The 24,105-nt window shown below is 45.8% G+C and overlaps 2 protein-coding genes across 2 annotated transcripts; both read right to left on the minus strand.

Annotated features, from left to right (window-relative positions):
* Nucleotides 1-222: 222 nt before the first annotated feature.
* TwdlQ (TweedleQ) lies at nt 223-1,186 on the minus strand. The gene is made up of 2 exons (XM_001358405.4): nt 1,095-1,186; nt 223-1,032 (listed from the first exon to the last, which is right to left on the minus strand). Exons 1-2 carry the CDS (start codon nt 1,107-1,109, stop codon nt 313-315), a joined length of 735 nt encoding a protein of 244 aa, XP_001358442.3. The 5' UTR covers nt 1,110-1,186; the 3' UTR covers nt 223-312.
* A 5,486-nt stretch (nt 1,187-6,672) lies between these two features.
* amon (prohormone processing protease amontillado) lies at nt 6,673-23,391 on the minus strand. Its single transcript, XM_001358407.4, has 12 exons — nt 22,766-23,391; nt 11,853-11,960; nt 10,936-11,206; nt 10,817-10,854; nt 10,077-10,153; nt 9,482-9,570; nt 8,781-8,956; nt 8,400-8,713; nt 8,075-8,308; nt 7,848-8,012; nt 7,673-7,790; nt 6,673-7,606 (listed from the first exon to the last, which is right to left on the minus strand). The coding sequence occupies exons 1-12, from the start codon at nt 23,000-23,002 to the stop codon at nt 7,445-7,447; spliced, it is 1,989 nt and encodes a 662-aa protein (XP_001358444.2). The 5' UTR covers nt 23,003-23,391; the 3' UTR covers nt 6,673-7,444.
* Nucleotides 23,392-24,105: the final 714 nt, after the last annotated feature.

Below are 24,105 nucleotides of genomic sequence, written 5' to 3' on the forward strand. Positions count from 1 at the left end.
AATCAGAGTCGTAGTCCTCGCCGCTGTACGGGACAGGCAGAGGGACTGGGGACGGAGGACTAGGGACTGGGGACTGTGGACAGAAAGGCACATGACAGGACCTCCTGAATGAACGGCGTTGGGTGGTCACGTACTCAGAAGCACATTGTCCTTACAATATAATCGCGTTTAAAGTTTCCATGTGTCTTTTGGAATTCTAAACTTGCTGAAGGTTTTCTTTTCTTTTGTATGTATTTTAAGACTAGGCTTATAGGAATACGACCTTAGATTACGTTGTTATGGTTACATATCTTAGCAGCTTACTATCTAGATCTATCTGCTGCGCAGCGACGCCGAAGGTAAATACTTTGACTGGGGAGCAGCCTCTCCCTGACTGAGGCCTGGACTCTGATGCTGCTCGGTAATGGCCCCTGGAGCTGAGCTAAAGTCGAGCACGGGAGCCACACCTTCATCGGAGCTGCGGGAGGAGCCGCCCAGGGCATCGAATTGCTGCTGGATGAGCTGCTGTGCCCGCACTGCATCCTCGGGCGTGCGATACTTGACGAAGTGCACCTCTGGCTTGCTGCTCTGGCTCTGCTTCTCGGTCTGCAACCGCTGGGCCAGTTCCCCGATATCCGCCTGCTTGGTCAGGACATAGACGGCTGTGCGCTGTTCACTGGCCTGCTTGGCCAACTGTAGAGCGGCATTGGTCAGGCCTTGATGCTCCGGCGACTTGATGAAGAGCACGCGAAGATTGCGCTTCAGCATGGTGGCTATCTGCTCGGTGGCATCGTGGTCTGTGAAGTCCTCCTCGGGAGCGGCATAAGTAAAGAATTCCTTGCTGAACTCCTCGGCGGCGGCTGGAACTTGTTGTTGCTGCTGGGTATCCTGTTGCAACTGTTGTTGCTGTTGCTGCTGCTGATGTGCCCCGTTTGTAGAGCTAAATCCCGTGGCTTCCGCATCGATGAGTCCAGCAAAGCGGCGGTCGCCAGCAGTTGCCTGGTAATTGTAGCCCAATTTACCCGCTGCCACCACAGCAATGAAACTAAGTACCTGCAAAGATGAAGGAACACTTTAGCTTAATTTTCCTGGGGGTAACTTTCCCAATTACTTACCAGAAATCCACGCATCTTGTGCTTGAGTATATATAGGATGGTGCTGGTGCTGAGGATCTGTTTCACACTCTGTAAACTCTGTAACTGGCACCCAGCAGCTGGAATTCGCAGATATTTATACAAACGAGCGAAATGGGAAATTGTAAATATGACAAATGATGGCCAACGCTTGCAATATGCCAGTATCATATCGGGATTCGGATCGGCATCGATTTCTGTTTCATCTGCGGTTGTTGCAACGCCACAACGAGCCACAAGCCACGGGCATTGCCAACAGTTAATCAAAGATAAATGAGCTTTTAAGCGTTGACACAAAACCCCGTCTTGGGTTACGGGGCTCCACTTCCAGCGGGCTCTCTTTCAACCTGTTTTTTTTTTGTATTTTTTGCCGCTTGCAACCTTAGGGCGTTGCTTGTCTTACATAAATCTGCGGAACTACTCGTGTTTGGGCGGACAGACATCAAAGCGATGCTTTCTGCCACAAACAACTATGCAAAATATGCATAATTAATTAATTAGTCGAAGAGATTGCGATTTGCATTTCTTGCGGCAGGTTATGAACCCACTCCGAGCATTAACCGCCATCAGCTCCATCATCTGGGCTCTCATCAACTCCAGCTCCAACACCAACTCGAACTCCACTTCCAGTAATCTTCAAAGCCTCGTCAGCAACAGTTGTACGAAGTAGGAAACTAAACAAAAGTGCCAGTCAAGCAAATGGATAAATGGATATTCCCATGGTTACCTAGGACTATAACGCTACACGGTTAGCTGTATAATCTTCACACATTGCCTCCGTTTAGTCGGTAACAAATGCTTCTGAATTAGGTATAAATGGTTCCTAGGAGAGACGCACACAAGCACACAAGCACACATGTACACATGTACAGACCGCAAATGAAGAGCATTGCATAAGCAATATTTAACAATAAATACAAAGACAAACACACACACACACACACACACACACATAGAGACATCGGACATCAGCACACTTCCTCTGTCTAGAGTTTCTGGTCCAGTTAATTGTTCTGATTGCTGTACATAAATCTCATGTGTGTGCGTTCGTATCTGTGTGAGAGACGTTAAGGATGTGCTCTAATTGATAAAGGCGGACAGGCCAAGGACCAAGCAGCTATATGGCTGTGGCTGCCAATTGAATACATCATAAACCAGTTTAGATACACTTGTAAAACGACGCTGAAATTTAGTATTTATGAGGAGATTGTTAGTTGATTGTATTTGTATTCTTAATTTTAATCGTTGTAGTTTAAATGAGCAATCAACCATCTCTCAAATTGTTATTTCGAAACAATGGACATTTCGCTCGGAATAACAGAGTTCAATAAGTACTTTCTCTCAGTGGAAAGTGCTTTGTATATGGCCAGATTTATTTGCCTAAATAACCGAAACATTCCATCAGACCAGGACCAGAACAAGACAGGGCCAAAAGGCAGAACACCAACGCAACAGGCTAGTAGGAGACGGTGATGGCCCGGACAATACCCATTTATGCACATAATGAGGAGTCATCCATCAGGGATGACTACGAGGTACAGCTGCCGACGGCTGCTCATCAGGCAGATGGGAGTAGATCCTGGAGGCGGGTTGTGGGTGGACAATGGCCACTGGGCAGCATTTACATTTACATTTATAAATATGCATAATTTGTTAGGGGAAAAATTTAATCCTGTTTTCGCCTTGAGGAGCATTTCAGCAAAGCGTTCACCTAATTTAATCATTTTGGCCATTGGCCATAAAGAGAATTCATTTAATTTGTGTCCAAGAGATGGGAAGTTCCTGGAGATTTCAAATGCGCTTAGAAGTTGCCAAAGTATCTGTCGGGGGGGGACAGGAGAATCTAACAGCCTATTGACAGTGACACCCGCAAAAAGCTGCGTATCCGAAAGTAAATACACTGTCCCGGGGCGGAGACCGAACAGGTTTCAGTTGTAGCCAGGTTGCCAGGACTCCTGCTGTCCCTGGCCATGGCTATCGGCGTTGCTGTGACAAAGCCCCCCGTCACTTGTTTACTGTTTATCTTTGGCCAGAAGACAAACAGAACTAGGCCCAAACAATGACAATAACAATTTGCCATGTCTGAAAGTTTCGAAAATGATAAGATTTATTTTTGGCCCCCAATCGGAGTGATTGCCTGTGCAAATTTCGCAGGCGGTGGGCTTTCGCTTGTTTTTGGTGCTTTTCTTAATTAAAATTCTTTAGTGCCACGCGTATCGCCGGATGCCGGGTCCTGGGCAATAAATCATGACATCAACAGCAGAAATTGACCCACCATCCAGGGACTTCAGTTACCGACAGATAATCATGGCAATTATACGAAAATACGGCTGACAAAAAACACAAGTCATGACAGCATTAAAATGAGCAGATCAGTCGATATCAGGGCGGTGTGGAGAGTGGATTGGAGTGCCCAAAAGGTCAGCAGACCTTTATTACACACATTATACTGTCAGCCAATTGGAGAGAACTAGTCCCTCACTCACTGGTCAATTAAAGGGCAATTACTAAATATTAGCTAATGGCCGGCAATTGACGTTTGTGTCTGGCCCAGAGCGAATTGGTCTACAATTTTCGCATGGCGCAAGCAGGGGAGAAACGACAAAGAAGAAAACAAAATACCCAGAGCATTAATATTAATGAACCGCTCACACACGCGACCCCGGGCAGTTCATTAAAGTGTCAAACACTTTGTCCGGCAGACATGTCCAAGCCAAGTCCAAAGACCGCAGAGAAATTGGTCAAAAGCGGCAGCAGCCGCGGCCGCAGCGGCAGGGGCAACAACTGCCAAAAACCTGTTGCTGCTGTTTCGGATGTTTCTACGGCTCATACTGCTGCTGATGCTGTTAGTGAAGACGACGAGACGCCCAGCTGACCCTAAAACAGGGCTAACTGTCACTATTAATGTGTCATAAATCAAAAACTTGTTACCCTGTAACGAAAGCCAAACGAATATTTACATAATAGTGGGACCTACATGTAACCAAACATTTTTACGTGAATCTGTTCAGCGTGCCCTTGTATCTTCTGGTTCTGGTGTAACCATCGACGAGCACATGCAGCACAGTTGCAGCTCCTAATTATGATTGATGATGGCCGTTGAACTGAGCGCCTGCACTTGCAGAACCAACATTAACGATGCGAGTACGATATAAGGCCAAATGTTGAACGAGAAATTCCCCAATTTAAGTGGAAAGTTCTTCAACAAATGAGAGTTGTGTTAAATGATAAGCAAAATTTGACAGGGCTAGTAAATGAGCTGGAAAATCGTTTGGCCATCGGCATTTTAAAGCAGGCGGACCCCACAAAATTATTACGACTCCTCCATGCTTCCGTTTTTCTTTTTTCCCCGGCCAGTGGCCGCACGGCGACGTGGCCTGTCTTGGACGCTAAAAACAATTAGTATGACAATTTATCATACGCCCGCAGCCAGATGATTTATGGAGGCCTATAGGCCGATGGCTAAAAACAACATTGCGTATACGTATCGCTGGCGCCTGGCTTGGCGGTGTGCTCCTCAGTGTGTGCCTGTGTGTGTGCGTGGGTGCAGGCAAACGTTTATTTGCTGTTCGGGGGTGCGTCATATGTTTGCTCGTTTCCTTCCTTCCTGTTGGCGGCCTGTGCGCCTGCTTGTTGCCATTGTGCCATGCAATTTCTAGTTAATAAATATTTCCGGCTACAGCGAAACAAAAAAAAGGACAAGAACTTTGCGGGACACGCCCGCAAATGACTGCCAGGACCGGTGCGACTCGACACCCGCCTGGCCAGGATATAGCGCAATTAGCTGTGTCAACAACTGAAACAGTTGTTCTTTTTTTGCATAAGGCTCTAAATTGAGACAGACTTTTTATATACTCGTAGAACATAGAAAATCCATAATCGCCAGCGTAGCATCGATTGTTGGCCAAGCTATAAAAATAAATTAATGGCTATCCCGATCAATAGCCGGATACGCTTGAATATTGCGTCATGTCCTTAATTATGGTATCCATATACCGGACACTGAGTGGAGCTCCGAACAGTAGCCATGCCACGGATAGTAATAATAATCCCGATGCCCCCATGCACGCATCCTGCTTCCTTTATCACATGCTTGTTCTGGCATATTAATTGGCTTTCATTAATTATATTTTGAAAGCGTGTCCGGGACGTGGCTAAACTGGAGCTGCATAATTAATTGATATTTGTAATATTAAGGAAATGTTTATAAACGCTGTCCATTGGGCTCGAAAGCTCTAAAGCTTCTTACTCTCTACACTGGGAGCTTTCCTAAAGCAGGGAATATTATTTTAAGGTTCAAAAGCACTTTCCATATCACTATATGGAAACTTTACTAGGGATTTAGTTATCCAAAGCTTACATCTCTCAATATCGGGACATTTTTTATTTTACTTTCAAAAAGCACCGCAAAGCTGGCCAGAAACTTTTTGTAAAGTTGGTTTGGAGAGAAAAATCCCTGGGTGCACGCAACTTTTTGAAAGCTTTGAAGCTTACCAAATAATTGGAAGAGATATCTAAAGTCTCCCTTTGGATGCCTATATCTTCTGCAGTTCTCAAGCTATTTTTAGATCCAATCAAACAAATTTGAAGCCGTTTTTAACTTTTATTTACAAACTTAAATGATCTTCCTGTTCAATTACATGGAAATGGTAAAACCGAACTAAGGCGGGAAATCATATTGAACACCATGGAAAATCATAAAATATGCACCCAAATATCGGTGTTTTCTGTGTGTCTGTGTTAAACATCTATCATCTACTACACATCTTTATCTATTGACTGACGGTCTGCGTGTAGTTTTGTATCTGTGAGTGCGTACCGTTTGGGTTTAGTTTCGGTTTTTGTTTCTACAACATCAAAGATCAACATAACAGCCACATATGTTACTGCTTGCATTTATTCTTGTGGTATTTTGCATATATATATATATGGATCATACATTTATGTATGAATGTATAGCTATATATAGTTTTGGTGTATGTATATAATGTTTCTGTCTGCATCTGCTCATATGGGTTCTCGATTAATAATTACACATGTACGTACTCATATATGTATGCTTTTGTATATATATATATATATTTGTATCCATTCAACGGCACATTCTCCATAAACTTTAACAATGCGCTGTCATTTAGTTATTAGACTAGGTAAAACAATCTTTATCTTTATCTGTATCTGATGTTACATGCTAAACACTCTGTTCTGAACTTGTACTTTAACACCTCTGCTTATGTCTCAAACATAACACCATCGCTCCGTTCCACGTTACAATCGTTTTGTGATTTCATTTTTTCGTGTCTTTTTGTGATTTTTCTCGTAATATTATATCATTATGTATGTTTGTTTTGTTTTGGTTTGGTTTTGGTTTTGGCCCCCGAAAGAAACTGAAAGGAAAACTATGTATGTAAATGCATCTCACACGTACTCGTAGGAGTCTCGAAAGGAAAGCAGAATCATCCGATCGAAGCGGCAACAAACTTGTTCTGCTGGCGATTACTGGGATTAACATTTTATGTTTTAGCTAAGATTTAGATAGATCTTTAGGTAAATATGTATATGCGTTTGGGTATATACTCGTATATTTGTATACACGTAATGGGAAAAACAAAATACGCAGCTTTAAAATATGTGTAAACACTCGTATTTCATACTAGATAAATATAGGAGGACTCTAACAGCATAGTACACAGCTAGAATTAGGGTATGTATACATATAGATATTACACATTTACATAGGGTTTTCGTTTCGTTTTTTGTTTTTTCTTTAGTTTTCTTTGTTTCGTTTTATTATGCTATATACTTCTTCTACTCCTCGATCTCTCAGCTATATATATATATGTATGTATATATTATATACTGCTATACCTGTTTCTCATTGTGGCTTGTCTCTCTGATATTCAAAAAGGAGTTTGCTCTGATCTTCTGCTTGAGCCTAGTATATTTAATAGATTTTCTACTGTGCGCTTTGCAAGTTCCAGAAAAGAAGAATAGATAAAAGTACTGGAATGGACCGTGGCACCCTGTGCGCTAGCTCAACAGAATCAGTCAACTAATATTTTTAAGATAACAAAACATTAGAGACTTTCTTTGGAAACATGAACTTTCAGTTCAGCAAAGCAGACACGAAAACTGCAAGAAGGAAAATCAAATTAGAGATACGCAGAGAAATCAATAGTTTAATCTCAATCAATCCTATTCCAAAATAAAACACAGCCAGCACTTTTATTGAACCTCGCTCTCTCTCTCTCTCTCTCTCTGTCTACACTCGTTGATAAAACGCCAAGCTGCCTAATGGTAGTCGCTACGGACCTGGCGGATGGAGACCCACCCTACTTCATCTTCTTGTCCTCGTGGGCCTTCTTCACGATGGCCAGCTTCGAGTGCGGCGAGGATGGGTGCAGAGTGCGATAGGGCGCCTCCTTGGTGCCATGCAGCACGAGAGACCATTCCAGCAGATTACCATGTCGGGTTTGAGGGGAATTGAAACGTGCCTGTGGTAAGTGGGAGGGGAATTGATTAGATAGTGCAATCTATCGCTAAAGTGGTTCATATTTCACCTCTAGCTTCCAGGTTCCCTGCGGATACTCGCCCCAGGAATGAGTGGTCATGAAGGGCCACTTGGTGAAGCCATCGCGATGGTCATCATCATTGGCGCGACGCGACAGGATCATTGATCTGTGAATGAAATAAGGTGAACCTCTTGTTGACAGTGATTCAGGTTAGATTACTCACTTGGTGCCCATGGGGGATGTAAGGAAGAGTTCCAGGTCGCCGCGTCGCGTAGAATTCGCCGAGATCACCGCCTGAACGTGCTCCAAGTAGTTGACCTCCGTGTCAGTGCCCTTGCAGGCATCGGTCTTAATGTCCCAGAACAGTGAGCGACCCATGATAATTGCCCTAGGAGAGAAGGATAGAGAGGTTTAACCTGTCGGAATCCCACCAAAGATAGAAATACTCACTGCGATTGGGTTATCGCGCCCGCCTCGCAATGGTAGCGCGGTGGCACTGCATGCCATTGCTTGGAGAGCGTCACCATGGCACCAGCATCGAGCACGCCGAACCCGAAGAGGTGGTTGAACTCCAGGCCCACGCCGTTCATTGTCCAGTGGAAGCGGTTCTTGGCATCGAACAGAGAGTTGCGCTTCGATGTCAGCACCGTCAGATGCTGGATGTCGCGCCAAGTGAGTTGTGGGCTTTGGACGTGGGATAACGAAGTGGAGTCGGGTTGGATTAGCATAAATTCATAATGCTGCAGAGAGCAAAAGGAGGGGGGACTCTACTCACTTTGCCTCCAAGGCCAAAGCAAAGACGCCCGCTGCTTCGGGCGCCGCCGCACTGGTGCCCGAGTGAGTGGTCGTACACTTGCCGTACAGGTCAGTGGTGGCAACGCCCGTGTTGGGGTCCTTGGCACCGTTGCTGAACGTGGATGCCAGCGTGGAGCTGCAGCTCTCGTCGTAGTGAGCGTTCTGGCCGTCGTTAATGGCGCTGTTAATGGAAATCGTCCACATGGAGGCGGCATAGCCATCACAGTTGCAGTCGTCCTCCTCGCCGCCATCGCCCGATGCCCAGACGTAGATGTTGCCCAGACCATTTCGACCCTGCGGGTGGTGCCAAAGATTAGCCCTAATGACCGGGGATTGCAGCACTATTTTGCAAATGCCATACCTCATTGACGCCCTGGACAATCGCCCTCATGGTGGCATTCCGGGGACCGTCGACCGTTTTGCCATCGTCCGTGGGGCCCCAGGAGGCGCTGTAGATGTGGATTTTGTGCGGCTCATGGCCCATGGAGTTGGCCTCGATTAGATCCGTCATATACGGCTGATCCAGCATGCGTATGCCTGTGGCGAGAGCGATAAGTATGCATTAAGTCTAATGGCGGAAATTATAAATCAATATTTATATGAGTCCCCACCACCCGGCACTTTCACTCGCAGCTTTATGGCAATCATAAAAGTGGCAATGCAACAGAGACAGGGCCAGAGCCACGGCAGAGCAAGGCACTTTTCCCGATTTTTCACATGATTTCTCCCACTTGGGTTATAAAAATGACAGATAGCTCGCGCAGATTTATATCCACACTTGTTGCCGCCCCGTCCTTGGGGTGGGCCTCGTCCCCTCGTGACCCAAGTTTATGTGAAATCATTTCTGAAGCTCAATTTTCAATGCCGAATTGCGATCCATTAACTTTCACCCCCAAAAAAAGATTGTATCCGCAGCTGGGGCCCGAAAATTGATTTCTCTGCGCTAGCCAAGGATTACGCCGCGTATGCGTAATGCGATTTATCAAGAGAAAAACTTTCGGGACAGGCCCTGTCAGAGCATTTGCATTATTAATCCTTTGGCATCTGTGAAAAGCCACTTACCTGCGATTTTGCTGTCATAAGCAACGCCGACACCGCAAATTCCATTATCTCTGGCAGCAGCCACCTCGCCGGCACAACGGGTTCCATGACTGCAAATATAAGCAAAAACAAGGGTTACACATTATTTACGTGGAAGTTGGGGGTGGGGTTGAGGGTTGGTAAGAAGCTTAATAAAAAGCCCTCTCCATCCATTATGCAATAAACGTAATAGCCGTGAAACGAAACAACGACAAACGGTTTGTGATTGGAGTCTGATTTGGTTCCATTTTCATGTTAACTTGTTTACAATTACGCACTTTATTACGTATCTGCCATTCCGAAGTGCATCCAAAGGTAATAGCTCTCTTATGTTAACATTATTGCTTTCACTTACGCAACTACGAGTGTTTTTGGTTCACTTTCTTTCTGTCGTTTCAGGCAATTAAATCAGAATTGTTCAGAATGCAATTGAAATGTGTGTTGTGGAATTCGGCAATGATTGCGTAAATATTTGTGTACATTTCTCCGGCTTGGCTCAAGAATTCTATAGAAATGTGCCTACGTTTATTTATGATGTCAAGCAAGGACACTCCATATCATTTTTCCACCCACTTACCTGTTAAACCAGTCGTCAGTGTAACGTGGGTAGGGAAAGGGATCATTGCTGCTGAAGTCATAGCTGGCCTCGGCATTCTGAAAGCCAAAAATAAAAGAGAGAATGAGCATCCGCTTACATATGTATGTATGTATGTACATATAAAAGTATCTGTATTCCGTTTTTGTGGTAAGTGCGTTTTGATGTAGCAGTCTATTAAGTCAGTCTCAAAATGTATTTAAATTATTCCATTTGGAGAATGCCTTAAAGAAGTTACGGCTAAGATCCTTTTGATGCTAACGACAGTGGAAAGTTTTAATGACGGTTAAAAAAGTTTCAACTTCTAGCTTCAATTTCCTGCAAACTTCCCGTGTACATATTAGGGCTTCGGAACGTCTTTTGTTGAGCTCTTTAAAAGTTGGATTGTTTGCTTTATACTCGATTGGCTGACGCAATTATTCTTTCGCCCCGTCCGCCAGTCCTACCGGACTGCTCGCTGCTCATTCGCATTCTGATTTGCAGCTTTGCAGCTGCCCCACATGTCTCTAATTGAATTTCTCTTCGAACCGAAATTTAATTAAAACCCGAGCGTAGCGCATCATCACCAGCATCAGAATGAATGTCGCTTTAAAAGTGACCATCTGACCGTGTCATCCGCTTTCAAAACGAAATGAATGGAGTTTTCAGCTCCGAGACATGGCATGTGCCGTGTCATAAATAAACAAAATATTCATGAAACTCTGTGGGTTTTCCGTACTCACATAATTAAATTTCAGGTCCGGATGCATGTAGTCCACGCCTGCAGGAGTAGGATGCAATAAAATTGAGTTTGTTTGGAGTTGTAAATTTAATTTTTATTTGAAATTCTATAAATACGCACCATCATCCATGATTGCCGTGGTCACATTCTTTCCGGTTATGCCCTGGGCCCAGGCCGCCTGCACATTCAGGTCGAGTCGCACCTTGCCCCCGTTCTGGCCGGTGTTCTTCAGGTACCATTGCATGGGGAAGTAGGGGTCCGTGGGCTCCTCCTCGATGCGGTTAGCCTCCCCCTGCTTCAAATCGAATTTCATGCCATGAATGGCAGGCACTGCCGGTCGCAGTCCCCGCTTGACGCGCTTGAATCCGGGTTGTTGCACAGCCGTGTGTACCTGTGGCGTCAGAAGGGGAAGGTTTTTTGTGTAAAGTAAGGTCAGCAATCGGCACCCCATTCGGAAACACGTCGAAAGCATGGCCATATGGGCGATTGTTATGCATGACTGCCTGTCGAACCTGTAAACTTCTGTTAGCATTCTGGCAGCAGCTCATTGGAAAGCCCGGAACGACCCAGTCTGCTTGCCAATCTCCATTTCCATACCGTCCTGGCCGCTGCCCCGTCACGCTCTGTTTGCCCTCTGCATTTTGCATTTTGCATAGTAATTATCGTCGATGGCCTAATGGCACGTTCCACCCAAACGGACGCACGTCCCCATTTCAATGCAATCGATGTTCTGTTCCGCCTGCAGTTTGGACACATTGAAAATGGCAGTCGTTTGGCATTCGTTGGCGTTCGTGCCATGCCCTGGTCCTGGGCTATTTTGGGAACCTGCTTTGCAGGAAATGAAGCTTAGCCATGGCTGAACTCTGGCATTTGCCAGTAGTGTTGCAATGCAGGACACAATCTGGCCGCTGGAGACCATTTTATGACCCACTACGATGCTCCAACCAACTGACAATAAGTATGTCAAGTGGATTGGCTGTACATGTCCGTACCTTTTCCATTTTCATGCTCCTATCTTCTGAAGGAAATCTACTTACCGAGGGATGGCTCTTGAGGGCACGCGTGTGCGTCAAACTGCGTCTGGAGCGGGCATGCGGCAGGGTCCGGTGCTTGAAATGATACTCGTGTCCGTCGGCGCCGACCAGCTGTAATGAATCCAGATACGAAATAGCGTTACATTAGACCCCGTAGCATTTTAATTGAGGAAAACACATTAATTCTCTGCTTGTTTTACGCCTAGAAGCGTGACCCTTAATTGCACTCTAATTGAGTTTAGCCGGAGCTATGCTATTCCCCCGCCACTCTATAAACACACATATCCTGCGTGGGTACATGTCCATAATTGTGCTCTAAATTGCCAGTCATAATCATGATCTGAAGGAGCAGCCGAAGCCGAAGCCGAAGCCCAGCATCAGCAGCATCATCATCATTAGTTGGCTTTGGTAAATTGAGTGGCCAATGCTGAGTCTGATGCTTGGCCAAGCATCGCTCCTCGAGGCGGAGGCAGAGCCAAAGCCGCATCCAGAGCTCAGTAATTTTCCGTTTTGCCCCACTGCAATTTCAGTGAAAAGGAATCTCAAGTTTCACCATGGTACGTGCCTGTGCCCGGCCTTCGACACATACACACGCCTTCACTTGGCCCCAAGCAAAAGTCCGAACCCTTGGGATTTGCTCTCTCTGTGTGTGCCATGGTTCTGGGGGCCTGTAATATGTCTCTGGAACTGTTGCTCTTCTGGTCTGATTGCCATTGGAAACTCGAATGGCCATCGCCCAGCTGCTGGGCGTCGTTTAACTTTGCCCTTTTGCCAGGCTTTGTCTGGTTGTCCTGCATAATTCAGGCTAATACTGAGATTAATTAGCAGCTGCGTGGCGCTGAGTGCCATTAATTCATAACTCGCACAAATTCGCGTCAATAAAGAGTCCATTAATGCGGCCAGCGATGACAATACCATCAATTTCCTGGCAACAGTAACTCGAGCTGGACTTGGTCTATTCTTGTGACGCAACTCATTAACCAGCCCAGAACAGAAATTATGTAGATTGGCACTTGGAAGGCCTTTGTTGGACCAACTATGAAAAGGAGAACTAGCAGAAGGACCGCCAGGCCCACGCCGCTAATTGTCTAAGACCAACCGCTGAATGACTGTCTGAATGCCTGGCTGACTTACTGAGGGAATGAATAACTCAACCACAGGGGGGCAGGTCTCTGACAGGATTCCATCAACGTGAGCTTATGCAAAAGTGTGCCCACGCAGCCTTTTTAAGGATTCTCCGGCAACGCCCCCCCCGCCTTGCCTCGCCACGCCGCGCAGGATTAAATATTAATAAAGTCAGTCAGGATATGCCCGCACAAATTGAAGCTGATGATTGCTTTTACACCCTGACCAATAACCGCGGACCGCGGACCGCGCAGTACACACATTTTCATATTAACCCCAACACTTTTTGCCAAAACGAACGGAATTTACTTTGAGCTGAAATGAGAATGGAATTCTGGGAAAAAAATTAAATTCGCTGCAGAAGAGTAAAATCAACAAGCGGAACAGAACTCCGTTCATTCTGTCTGTACAAATATTTCGGAAATTGTGCGGAAGAAATTGTACTTTCATTCAGCAGATGCGCCACCAAGAGGGTGGCAAATCAATAGAAGGACCCACCACTTTTTGGTTTACTTTGGCGACTAGTGCCTTTTGTGTCCCAACAACAAACAAGGCGCGAGGCGAAGCGAAGCTCGAGGGCCATCAATCCGTTGACTGTTGTCAATCAGAACCAACTGACAGTTTGACACTCGCACCACTCGCACCACGCGCTCCACTCGCTCCACTTTACTGTTTAATGAGGGGCGTGGAGCCGCTGGAGCGGCTGTAGCTTGCCTATTTTTATGTTCTGTTAATTTGTGCGTAAATTACTGAATGGGTACTGCAGCAGCTGTGCGGCTGCCCAACATCGAAGTTTAATGGACTTCCCAAGTAAATCATCAAAAAAAAAAAATAAACAGCGAATGCCCGAAAATATAGCGAAAACATTGCGCATACGCACAGTGGGCACTGGGGAAATTTCTGCATACATAAGGGAATTAATCTGAACGACGCCGCTCAGGCCACATGCCGATAAATTGCCAGCGTATTTTTAGATAGTAGCTCTGGCATAATTTTTGGATTATTCTTCATGAGCAGAGCATATGGAGCTGGCAACAGATTACAGCAGAGAAAAAACTGGTAGCGTGGCCCGGGCTTTGAGTAGGTCGGCCAAAACAGAAATAATGCGAATAAGAATGGCAGCAAAGTCAGCTCAGCGGAGTCTAATGTGGCCATATTGTTGCCATTGTGTCTGGCTGTGTTAGTGCGATGTACGAGCATTAGTATGTATTAGTGAGTGCTCGTGTATGTGTGCGGCTCGCCATTATAAATATAATGTGTCACAATGGGTGATAACGGGGATGGCAGCCGGCAAGAGTGATCCCAGGTCCCAGGACAAGCGACAGAAGCTGAACACCAACGGCAACAGACACTGTGTGGCAAGTGGCAGCTGTTCATTTTTGTTCCCCATCAAGCGCTGGCTGCTTATGTGAGTTATTTAAGCTCAACGTCGCGTCGCCCACACGCATTTAGCAAAAAAGTTTGCCCAAAGCTCATGTGGCGGGTACGACGGGACGTCGCCATTTCTCACACTCTCACTCTCACTCTCTCGGTGCTGCCAAAATGGTGTCTATAATTAGTTGCTTGCCGCATTTAAATAGCAAATTTTATTAATGATCATCAGGCAGCGTCAAGAAGCCGTTGGCGGCAGCGACGCCACTTGTTGATTGGAGGGAGCACTGCACACACACAAACACTATCGAAGACTTGAGTTTCATTTGCATGCCACGAAGGGGCCGACCAGCTGTTGGCTGTGTAGTTACATCAGAGGAACATCCTCTCCTCGGCGCTGTGTGGGTGTTCATTGGACACTTCTCCAGCACCGCCACCGCTGTGACACGTCATCTTTCATCTCCTGTCAGCATCAGAAATTTATGGATTTTCACTCGGCCTCAGGTCGGGCTCTGGGCGGGTCGGGCTGGTCGCAAATACTCCTGGAAGGTGAATGAATGAAAAAATGTGGCACAATGCACTAAACGCGAAAAAAAATCTCCGACAGTCGCTGTGCTTGTACATGACACTGACAGGCTCCAATAGTTGGATGTCCCTGGGTCCATGGGATTTATTTATAAATCAGATGGGTTCAGATGGGAGTACGGGTATTTTTAGCCGCGGCAGAACAATGGCTGGGCCATTGTGGTTGTGTGCCCAAGGACTCCAGGCTTCGGCACACAATAAGGGCTTAAATTGGTTAATATCTGTCCTTCTATTGTAAATATTAATCGAATTCTTTTTGGACTGCCATTCAACCAGAAATATCCTTAAGCTTCCGCCATAGAAAATGTATCGAAATATCTTCAGGAAAATAACAGGTCTATCGCAGCGGGCTTTAAATTTAGCAAAAATTTCAACTATTTTAGAGGGAAATAAACGGATTGAACCGCGCAAGAAATTCCCAAGACCCTTATTAGCATATTTTTTGTGGGTATTTTCAATCTATAAATACAAAACTCTGTATAAAATTTTGAATGCATTTGAAGTGTTCCATTTTCACTTCCACTTCGATACCACATAACGAAATCAGTCTTCTCCGAAAACACATCAGCCAGAGAAGCCTTTTGCATGCTCTCAAAGGGATATTAAAAGGAATTTTCAATGAGAAAAGTTATATGTCCTATTTGAATTCCAACACACATTTTCATGGAATCAATCAGGCAGTGAATGCATAAACTCTTTTCTCTGTAAAGAAGGCTGCCATAAAAGAATATTACACAATCGCCGGATACTCGTACGCATATTTATATTCACATACAATATTGGACATCGAAAAGGGAAAATCATTCATCAATTTCTGCCCCAGTGGCCCAGTGGGCCAACGTCAGCAGCATGAGCAGCAGAAGTAGTTTATCAAGGGCTGGCTGTAGCTGTGGCTGTGGCTGTGTGGCAGTCACTTTATCAGTAGCTGGGAAACTTTTTCTGGTGGCATTATCCGCCAATAACTTCTGCCATACACATAATATAGATACGCGCTGTGTTACAGTGTGATAAATGTGTATCTGGACTCCCGGACCCCATTGCAATGGCGCTAATTAAGAAAAATCGTCCGCTAGTCGCCCCCGCTCCACCCCCGCGGAATGCAGTTAATCAATCAATCAATAAGCAAATAAATTGCTGCAGGCTTTATAGTGTTTGCATAAATTATCACCACTGACGAGTCGACTTGCTAAGGTTGTTGGAATAAAATGGAAATCAGATCAGCTTGGGGTATGGGAAAAACCAGCCTGAAAAATCGCTTCAAGGGCCCGCCACTTGACAGTTCCTATTGTCACAGTGCCATTCGAAACAACGTCTGCCTGTCTCGCTTTTGAAAAACAATGGAAATAAATAAATACGCCAGAGCCGAGCAAATCCAAGGCATCAATAAATGGCATGCAAATTTTCAGCAGCCTCAGAATTAGACGCCTGCCTCAAATGAGAGAAATGCAAATGAGTGTTAGGGTACGGGACTGCTGAATAATTCAACAGGATGCGCCTCAGAGACTAAGGAAAATGGCAGCGAAAGCACCAAAGACAAACAGCTGCGCGAAACGGACTAATAAGCTCTGATTGAGGCTTTCGGCATGTGCCGCTCGTTGTGGCATCTGATTTGTTGGCCTACAGAAGCCCAGAAGGTTAGTTAGCTGGCTGCCAACCTGTGTTGTCAGGTCGCACAATGGAAAAAGTTGCGGAAAAGTTTCCCCCAGCTGAGAGTTTGCTCAAGTGAAAATTGAATTAAAAACAATATTGCCAGCGCCAGCAGGGAAAACAAGAAAGCTGGTACTTTCTGCATTCAATTTTCCAGCCAGTAAAGGCTTGGCGTGCAACTGCAGCTGGGAGAACTTGTATTATTCGTAATTAAAAAGCGTTTAGACTGCCACAGGGCAGCAATTTGCATCTGGGTCAAATATAAGGCCACATGTACCCGCAGAAATGGAAGCAGATTGCGACCCGTTCCGACCCGGCCCTTCATAATCGCCCATAAGATGCTTTACTATTTGGCACAAAGACAGCTTTTCCGCCGCCGCCAGCCACATAATTATCTAGCGCACTGTTTGACATTGACATGCTGGTGCGGGGGCCGCCACGGCGTATGAGCGATATTTTTGCAAAACAAAACAAAGGGAGCCCATAATTCCTGCTATGTACTTGCTGTTGCTGATGCTGTTGCTCTCTGCTGTTCTCTGCACCGCCAGCTGGCGGTTTGCTAATGAAATTTCCAGATTTTCATCTAATTTTATCAAAATGGAATTTGCCGCATGGCAAACAAAACTTTTGCCCAATGCCCTTTGACATTCCCGAAAAGACACGCAAAAAAAGGAAAATGTTTGCCAAACAGAGTATATACGGCAAAGTGCTGCTCACACATTCGTTTATCAAATGTAGACATGGCGGGAAGGGGGAGGGATGCGGTGGGGGAGCTACGATTAGGAGACTAAAAAGTTTTTTAATTATTTAGAACGAGCACGAGGCACTTTTGGTCTTTGTGTTTGCCTCGGTTTTCATTCTCCCCAGCATTTAATGGCATTTGAAGTATTTTCTGTGCCGTTCCGTGGCCAAAATATTTGACAAAACTTAAGCTCAAGTGTTGATATATTAAATTGTTTATCCGCAGTGGCAGCCTGTCAGCGTTGACGAGTGTTGGGTGTTGAATGTTGGGTGACGGGTGTGTTTGTCGGAGCCAGAGGTTAGGATGCATTAGCGACACCTCCAAGCGACAGACTGGAGCACACCTGTCCGCTGTCCTCTGTTGGAGTACGGTCCATTGGTTACATTATAGTATGAGAGCTGATCCGAGCAGAGCTTGTTTACGGCTTGTCTATTTATAGCGACTCCAATAAAATAATGCCCCTGGAAACACCTCGTCAACACGTTAAGCAGGAGCTCCTCTTGTCCTCCGCCTCAAGCCAGCTTAAGCCCCATGATGCCATCACAGCAAAATAATGGAATTTACAAGTAGTATTTATTTGTGGCCGGACCCAGACGTAACCCAAAAACTTTCTAATTATCATTAGGGCTTAATGAAATCCATGCCCAGCTCTTTGTGTCCAAATTTATAGTTGGAAACACATTTTATGAAATTATATTTCAACAGAGAGGGCAAGCGGAAGAGGCGTGGGACAAGGTTGCGTAATGTAATTTGATATATCCCAAAATGCAAACAAAAAGTTGGCAAATATTTGCCAAATATTCCCTACTCCTGTTCCATGGAAAACTGAAAATTTATTGGGTGTAGGTCAAGGTGCCGAGAGTGAAGTTACATTGGGCAAACATAAACTTTTTAATGGGATCTAAATTGAATTAAATCTCTAACAAAAAGGTTGACTGATATGTCAGAAAGCGATGCGATGATTGTAGGTGGATATAAAAGAGCCAGTGTATGGTTTGGAGCATCAATGTCGGGTGGTAAGGCACCTTTAAAGGGAAATGTGCACAAGAGCTATAAATTCTTTAAATGGAAACCGTTTGCACTTTTCTTCATTCTGGGGATTGTATGAACCTTTGTTAGGGTCCGAGGGCATATCAAGTTGCGTATATAACATATGTATATCCAATTTCTCTGCTTACTTAGCTCTAGTCTTGGTTCAATTTTTGCTAGTTAGCGCAACTATTGAATGACCATTCAAGGCCAGTTGATACTCGGACTCATAAGACCTCCATCTGTGAGAAAATTGGTGTCATATGGCACTAGGGGTCCTGCCTTTGTCCGGCAGTGGATAGTCGAGCAGTTTCGCAGTGCTAAAAATAAATAAATAATGCGCCTTGGCTTGGCCGGACTCAACACTGCGTATACGTGATAGAGCATTGTGTGTGGTGCTAGAGTGTGTGTGTGTGTGTGGGGGGCATGTGTGCCTGTGGTTTTTGGCTCTCTCCAGGGTAGACCTTTATCCCCGCCCATCTTCAACTCCAACTGCGTCTCTGTTTGTCCACCAGAAATACTGTTGTACGTGTATCTGTGTGTGGGGTGTGTGGGTTGTCTGGTGTGCCTCTTTTGTTTGTCTTGTATTTGCCAACATATGCTCGCCCTGGGTTACAAATGTCCGTGCCTTTAATTTGCAAGCATCTGAACGAGCGGCCACAGTGAATTTGTAAACTCGTTTTTCATTTGGCATAATAAATGAAAAGAAAACACAGCCAAACGAAGACGGAACGTTGATCGGCAAACGGAGATGAATGCTCCAGTGTCAAGCCACTGACTCATTGGGACATTTGTCTTTACGAAGCTCCTGCCTCCACAAGCAAATGAGGTTTTTTGTGAGGGTTATCCCTGCAAAGGGACGAGTCTTCGTCTCTGCTAATAAGGTCGCAACAGTCTTGCATAATTTATGAGCAAAACTTGTGGCGCAATATGAAACTATGCATATCTGATGAGCACTGACATTTCCGAAACAGTTGCACTGCAGACCCACTGTCGGAGTCTATCACAGGGAGAGTGCTGTAATAAATGTTCACCTGACAAGTTGTTGGGGTAGCTGGTAGTCTTGGGGCTTAGCACCGCTTGGCAAACATCACAAGCAAAAGCCTGCCTGGAGTGTAAGAACTAGTGCCCGTTTCCTGTTGCCTGTTGCCATTGGCCACGTCAAGGCATGCCTTGACTTAACGCTTTATGCACGGATTTGCCCAACAGCTCCACAATGACGACAAGCGGCTCATGATGCTGCCAACCACGGAGGGGTTGCGGGGCAGTTGGGTTTTGTTAGCTTTTAAAGTTATTACACACGACGAGCCGCAGACAAACACCTGTATTCTGTATCCTGTGTCCTTTCTCCTGTATGCGCATGGTGCATGCTCAAAGGCTCAGCGATGCCGCAAAGTAAGTCGTAGGTAAACTTTTAAGCACCACAAAGGCAAAGAGCCGCTTTGAGGCATTAGCCGAGGCTGTGGCAACAAAGAACAAAAAGCAACAGTCGGCCATCATTTTAAGGAGCAGCAAGCATAATATTACCCGACTCCATCGCCATGTCCCAACACCTCAAAGTGCGTAGGCGTGGACGGTGGACCGAGGCAATCAGGAAGCATATGTATTTACCTAAGCACGAAATTGACTTTCGCTTTCTTTTATTCAAATTGCCGGCCAGCAATTACATTAATCGAAGATCGAGATTTATATGGATTTGTGTGGGTCTACCAATAGCAGACGGAATCTAACGTTTTACTGCCGATAAGGTCGTAACATCAAAGGCAATAAAATCTAAACACACTCAGATAAGACGCGGCGGCGTATACGCAATATCGATTGGAATGAGAGCTGAAGTATGTATCGTATCCCTGCCTCCGGTCTGCCTCGCTCCACCTCTCTCTGCCGTGTGTTTGCCTTTCGAAAGCGAATATTTTGTTTAGGATACATTTTGATTTGTATTTGTAGATAGCGTTTGACGTAGGAGCCACAGATTTGGTTCGCTCTTTTTTTTGCGGTACTGCTACATGTGCCGCAATTTTATTACATGCGCCCCGGCGCGCCCCGCGGCACCCACACAAGGGAATAGGGAGTTTTTGCCCAATTATCTAAAGGCCAAAACGAAGGGCCACGGAAACAAACCCGCAACGAGCAGCAAATCGTAATTAAATTTGTGTTCTATTTTTAAAAAAAGGTATCGTACTACCCAATTCACTTAACTTTCGAGTGAGGACTGATAAGAGCTGCGACTGACGGACATGTTTTCTGTATCCCTCTAGAGATTAAATCCGATTGATGGGAATGTGTTGTATATCGCCGATTCACTGGAAAGTACAGTATGATTGATGGAAAAGCTGAGTGTATCGCTATTACTAGTCCTTATTGGTGTGAATGCCACTCTAAAGAGCATTGTCCTGCTACTTTTCCGACTTCTGAAAAAGCTCTCTAAATTCGAAAGTACATTCCTTTAAATACATTAGTAATAATCCCTACTTTTAAATTCATTTGAGAGTTACAAAATTGAATGAAAAGCGCTGCCGGTGAGGAGGAGAATTCAGCTGGAGCTTAATTAAATGTCCCTCTTGAGCTCGAATCGAGAGCTCAGGCCAGGCCAGACCAGGCCAGGCGTTTAATTAAACTCGAATGGCTGTTACCACTGTTGTTGCAGACCTCCTTGCTACCCCTGCAGGGTGGGTGTGTGGGCAGCAAAACATCTCGACGCAATTAGTGGCAGCAAGGTTCGTTTTTCACAGAGCACGACCCCAAGCTCAACCCAGAGCCAGACTCGGACACGGAGTCGGGACTCGGACTGGTACTGTCTTGTGCAGTGCACGACCAGTGTCATAGCAACCGTGGCATGCAATCAGCTAGAGTGCGGGGCGGATGGCACAGATGAGATTGCGCCACTGCAAATAGCATCGATGTCGCAATAAAGTCCCGAGATAACAAGGACGACTACTGCATGGATAATGGCGAACATAGAAAGGAATACGGAGAACGGAGACCAAAGGAGAATGGCGATCCGGCCCGCAACACCAAGTGGGTTTCAGGTGTTGGCCTTGGTATCAACTTTCCTATAAATCACGCGTGGGCCGTGGTACTTATAGGGAAAAAGTAATTGGTTTCAGCGCTTGCCTAATACAGGTAATACCCTCTGACCCTGATGGATTGCAATGGTAATTGACGGCCCTAATTAATGGTACTCCCACCAGCACCCCCTCGAATTCCCATTAATTTTCCCACTTCCATGAATGGATTGCCCCTTCCCAGTGTACCAGTACCAGTACCAGTATGCAACAAGTGAGCGTAATAGCTGTCAAGTCCTAGGGCATATCCAGAACATATTATGCAGCACCTTCCCGACAACATGAGTTCCTAAACGGCAGACACATAACGTCTGCCGCCCGTATCCGTCCCCGTCTCGGTCTCGGGTCACTGGGGTCTGTCTGCCAGTCAGCGGCAGTCAGGTGAAAGTGCTTTCCCATACGAGCATATAATCATGTAGGTGGCTCTGGCTATGGGAGGCGGCTCTGGTGACCTTGTCCCGAATGCGATGGCTTGTTAGCATGCAATGCGCGAATTTTCTGCCACAGTTTTCGCCTGCCGGGTATGCTGTGGAAATTGTTCTCGGCCGACGGAAGTTTTGCAAATGCCAAAGCCAAAAACTTTTGCGGTTGTTTCTCCTCAAATGAAACACATTCTACACTCTAAAAAAAAAGTTTCCTGAACTTTCCCATGGAATGCCAAAGGGGACATGGTAGAATAATTGTTTCTTTTTTAGTCTCTTTAGACTCTTTTTTTTAACTTTATAGTAAAAACAAGAGAAAACAAAATATCGGATTTTGTTCTTCGAAAACCCTTCTTGAAAGAATTGTTTTAGCAGTAAAAGAATTTGTATGCGTAAAAGGTTTATTTAGTATCCCATTCGCAGAACAAATTTCAGTTAAATACAAAACCAAAGCGTTGCCATGGAGTTTAGTATGTTATTTACTTTTTTCCACATTTTTTTTTGTTTTATTTCCTAAAATTTGACCATGAAATATTGATTTTGTTGGGAAATTTGTGCAAAAATCCGGTATGTTCAAAAATAAAGTAATATATATTTTTTTTAGTGCATTTGTTTCCTGTGGCACACACAAACAGGAAACATATACAGACGCCTAAGTAGCCACAATTACTGCTTGACAGTTGCCTGACAACTGCAGCGTGTTAACAATGTCGTGTTGGCGCTATCGCCCTCCCATCTTTTGGACTGGCAGCAGTCCCCCAAGTCGCAGCCCAAGTCCATGGAAAAGCCCAAGCTCGTGGCCCAAGCCGACGGCAATAAAATAATTGATTTTTCGCACTCAGGCGGTCTCCTCCGAGCCTATAATCGTGAGCCTACAGTACAGGTAGGCCATCCCTGTGGATTGGGCAGTGCGGATGGTGGATTACTTACCGGCCCCAGATTGTCGAAGCCATATTTGTCGGCCACCTGGTGGGCGAAGTCATTGTCAACGTTGCGCCGGAAGCGCACCAGGAACGAGCTAGTGAACACGGCCTGATTGCCCAATCCGCCGCTCGATCCGGCACCCGTCTCAACGGCCAGTTGGAGCAGGGAGAGGGCTAGCAGCCCGGCGCTCAGCAGGCGCCATGAAGCAGCAGTGCAGCTCCAGGCGGCTGCTGCAATGAACATCTCACGCGTTGTCCACCCGGCCTGTCCTCCTCTGTGTGGCTGTATGGTTTCCTGACGATGGGGCAACGCTAACAGCACACTCTCGATGTTTTCGTGGGGGCGGAGTGGGGGACTGGGGAGCTTGAAAGTGTCGAAAATAAAGGCCGCGCTTCACTGCACACGAAAGAGGATTGGATTCCTACTGCCACGCGAATCGCAGAGCAATGCACCGAAAATCAGTTTGTCTTTGTTGTGGTTGAGGATTTGTTTTCCTTTATTTTTGGCTCTTTAAATGGTCGTTGTTGTGCTTTTAGTGGGGCGGCGGTGGTGGTTTTCCTTCCTGCTGAATTTTATGCGCTGCCACGAACTTCACTTGGGCGCTGCGCGCTGAAAACTGTTTGCCAGCGTCGTGAGCAGACGCCATTATGAATGTCCAGCAGGCGCCGCACAAGAGAAAGCTTGGAGGAAAGCTCCTGACAAAGCTCTGGCTCCCCCCGCTGTGGGCGCTGGGCGCCCACTCAACGCGTTTCGATTCGTCGCTGGTTCTGTCCCGCTCTGGCCGCCTTCGCTTCTCAGCTGCTTTTCGCAGGGCTTTGGCTTTGGCTTTGCGATTCTTTGGCTCCCTCCGTCTCCTCCCATTCTGGCTTTCCCTTTGCTTTTGCAGCATTTTTCGTAGCTTGTAGACGTCACCAATTTGGCCACCCGCAGTGCCCCACCCGCAGTGCCCCACCCCCATCGCTTTCCACATCCCCATCCCTGCCCCTCACACACACACAGACACTCACACTCTGTTCTAAACTTCTAAAACTGTTAGTGCCTCGGTTTTGTTGCTCGGCTGCCATTGGTTTATGCTGCACTCCGTCAACATATGGCAGCATACTTGGCTCTTGCCCGCTTCATTGCAACGGCAATTCATAAAGGACTCTCGTACGCAATTGCCTGGCCCTTTTGCGGGTCTTATAATGGTGCCCCACACACGCACACACGCGAAAAGGCTTCAACTTTGACCTTAGCCCAAATAGGTTCATAAAGTGCTGCTCTCCAAACCCTTTAAGCAGCAGCCGGAGGAAACTTTCTTGACTTTTATGCCTTTTGCGATTGTCTGGTAGCTCATTCATTTCATT

Source organism: Drosophila pseudoobscura, chromosome 2 (genome assembly GCF_009870125.1).
Source record: "Drosophila pseudoobscura strain MV-25-SWS-2005 chromosome 2, UCI_Dpse_MV25, whole genome shotgun sequence".
NCBI classification, from domain to species: Eukaryota; Metazoa; Arthropoda; class Insecta; order Diptera; family Drosophilidae; genus Drosophila; species Drosophila pseudoobscura.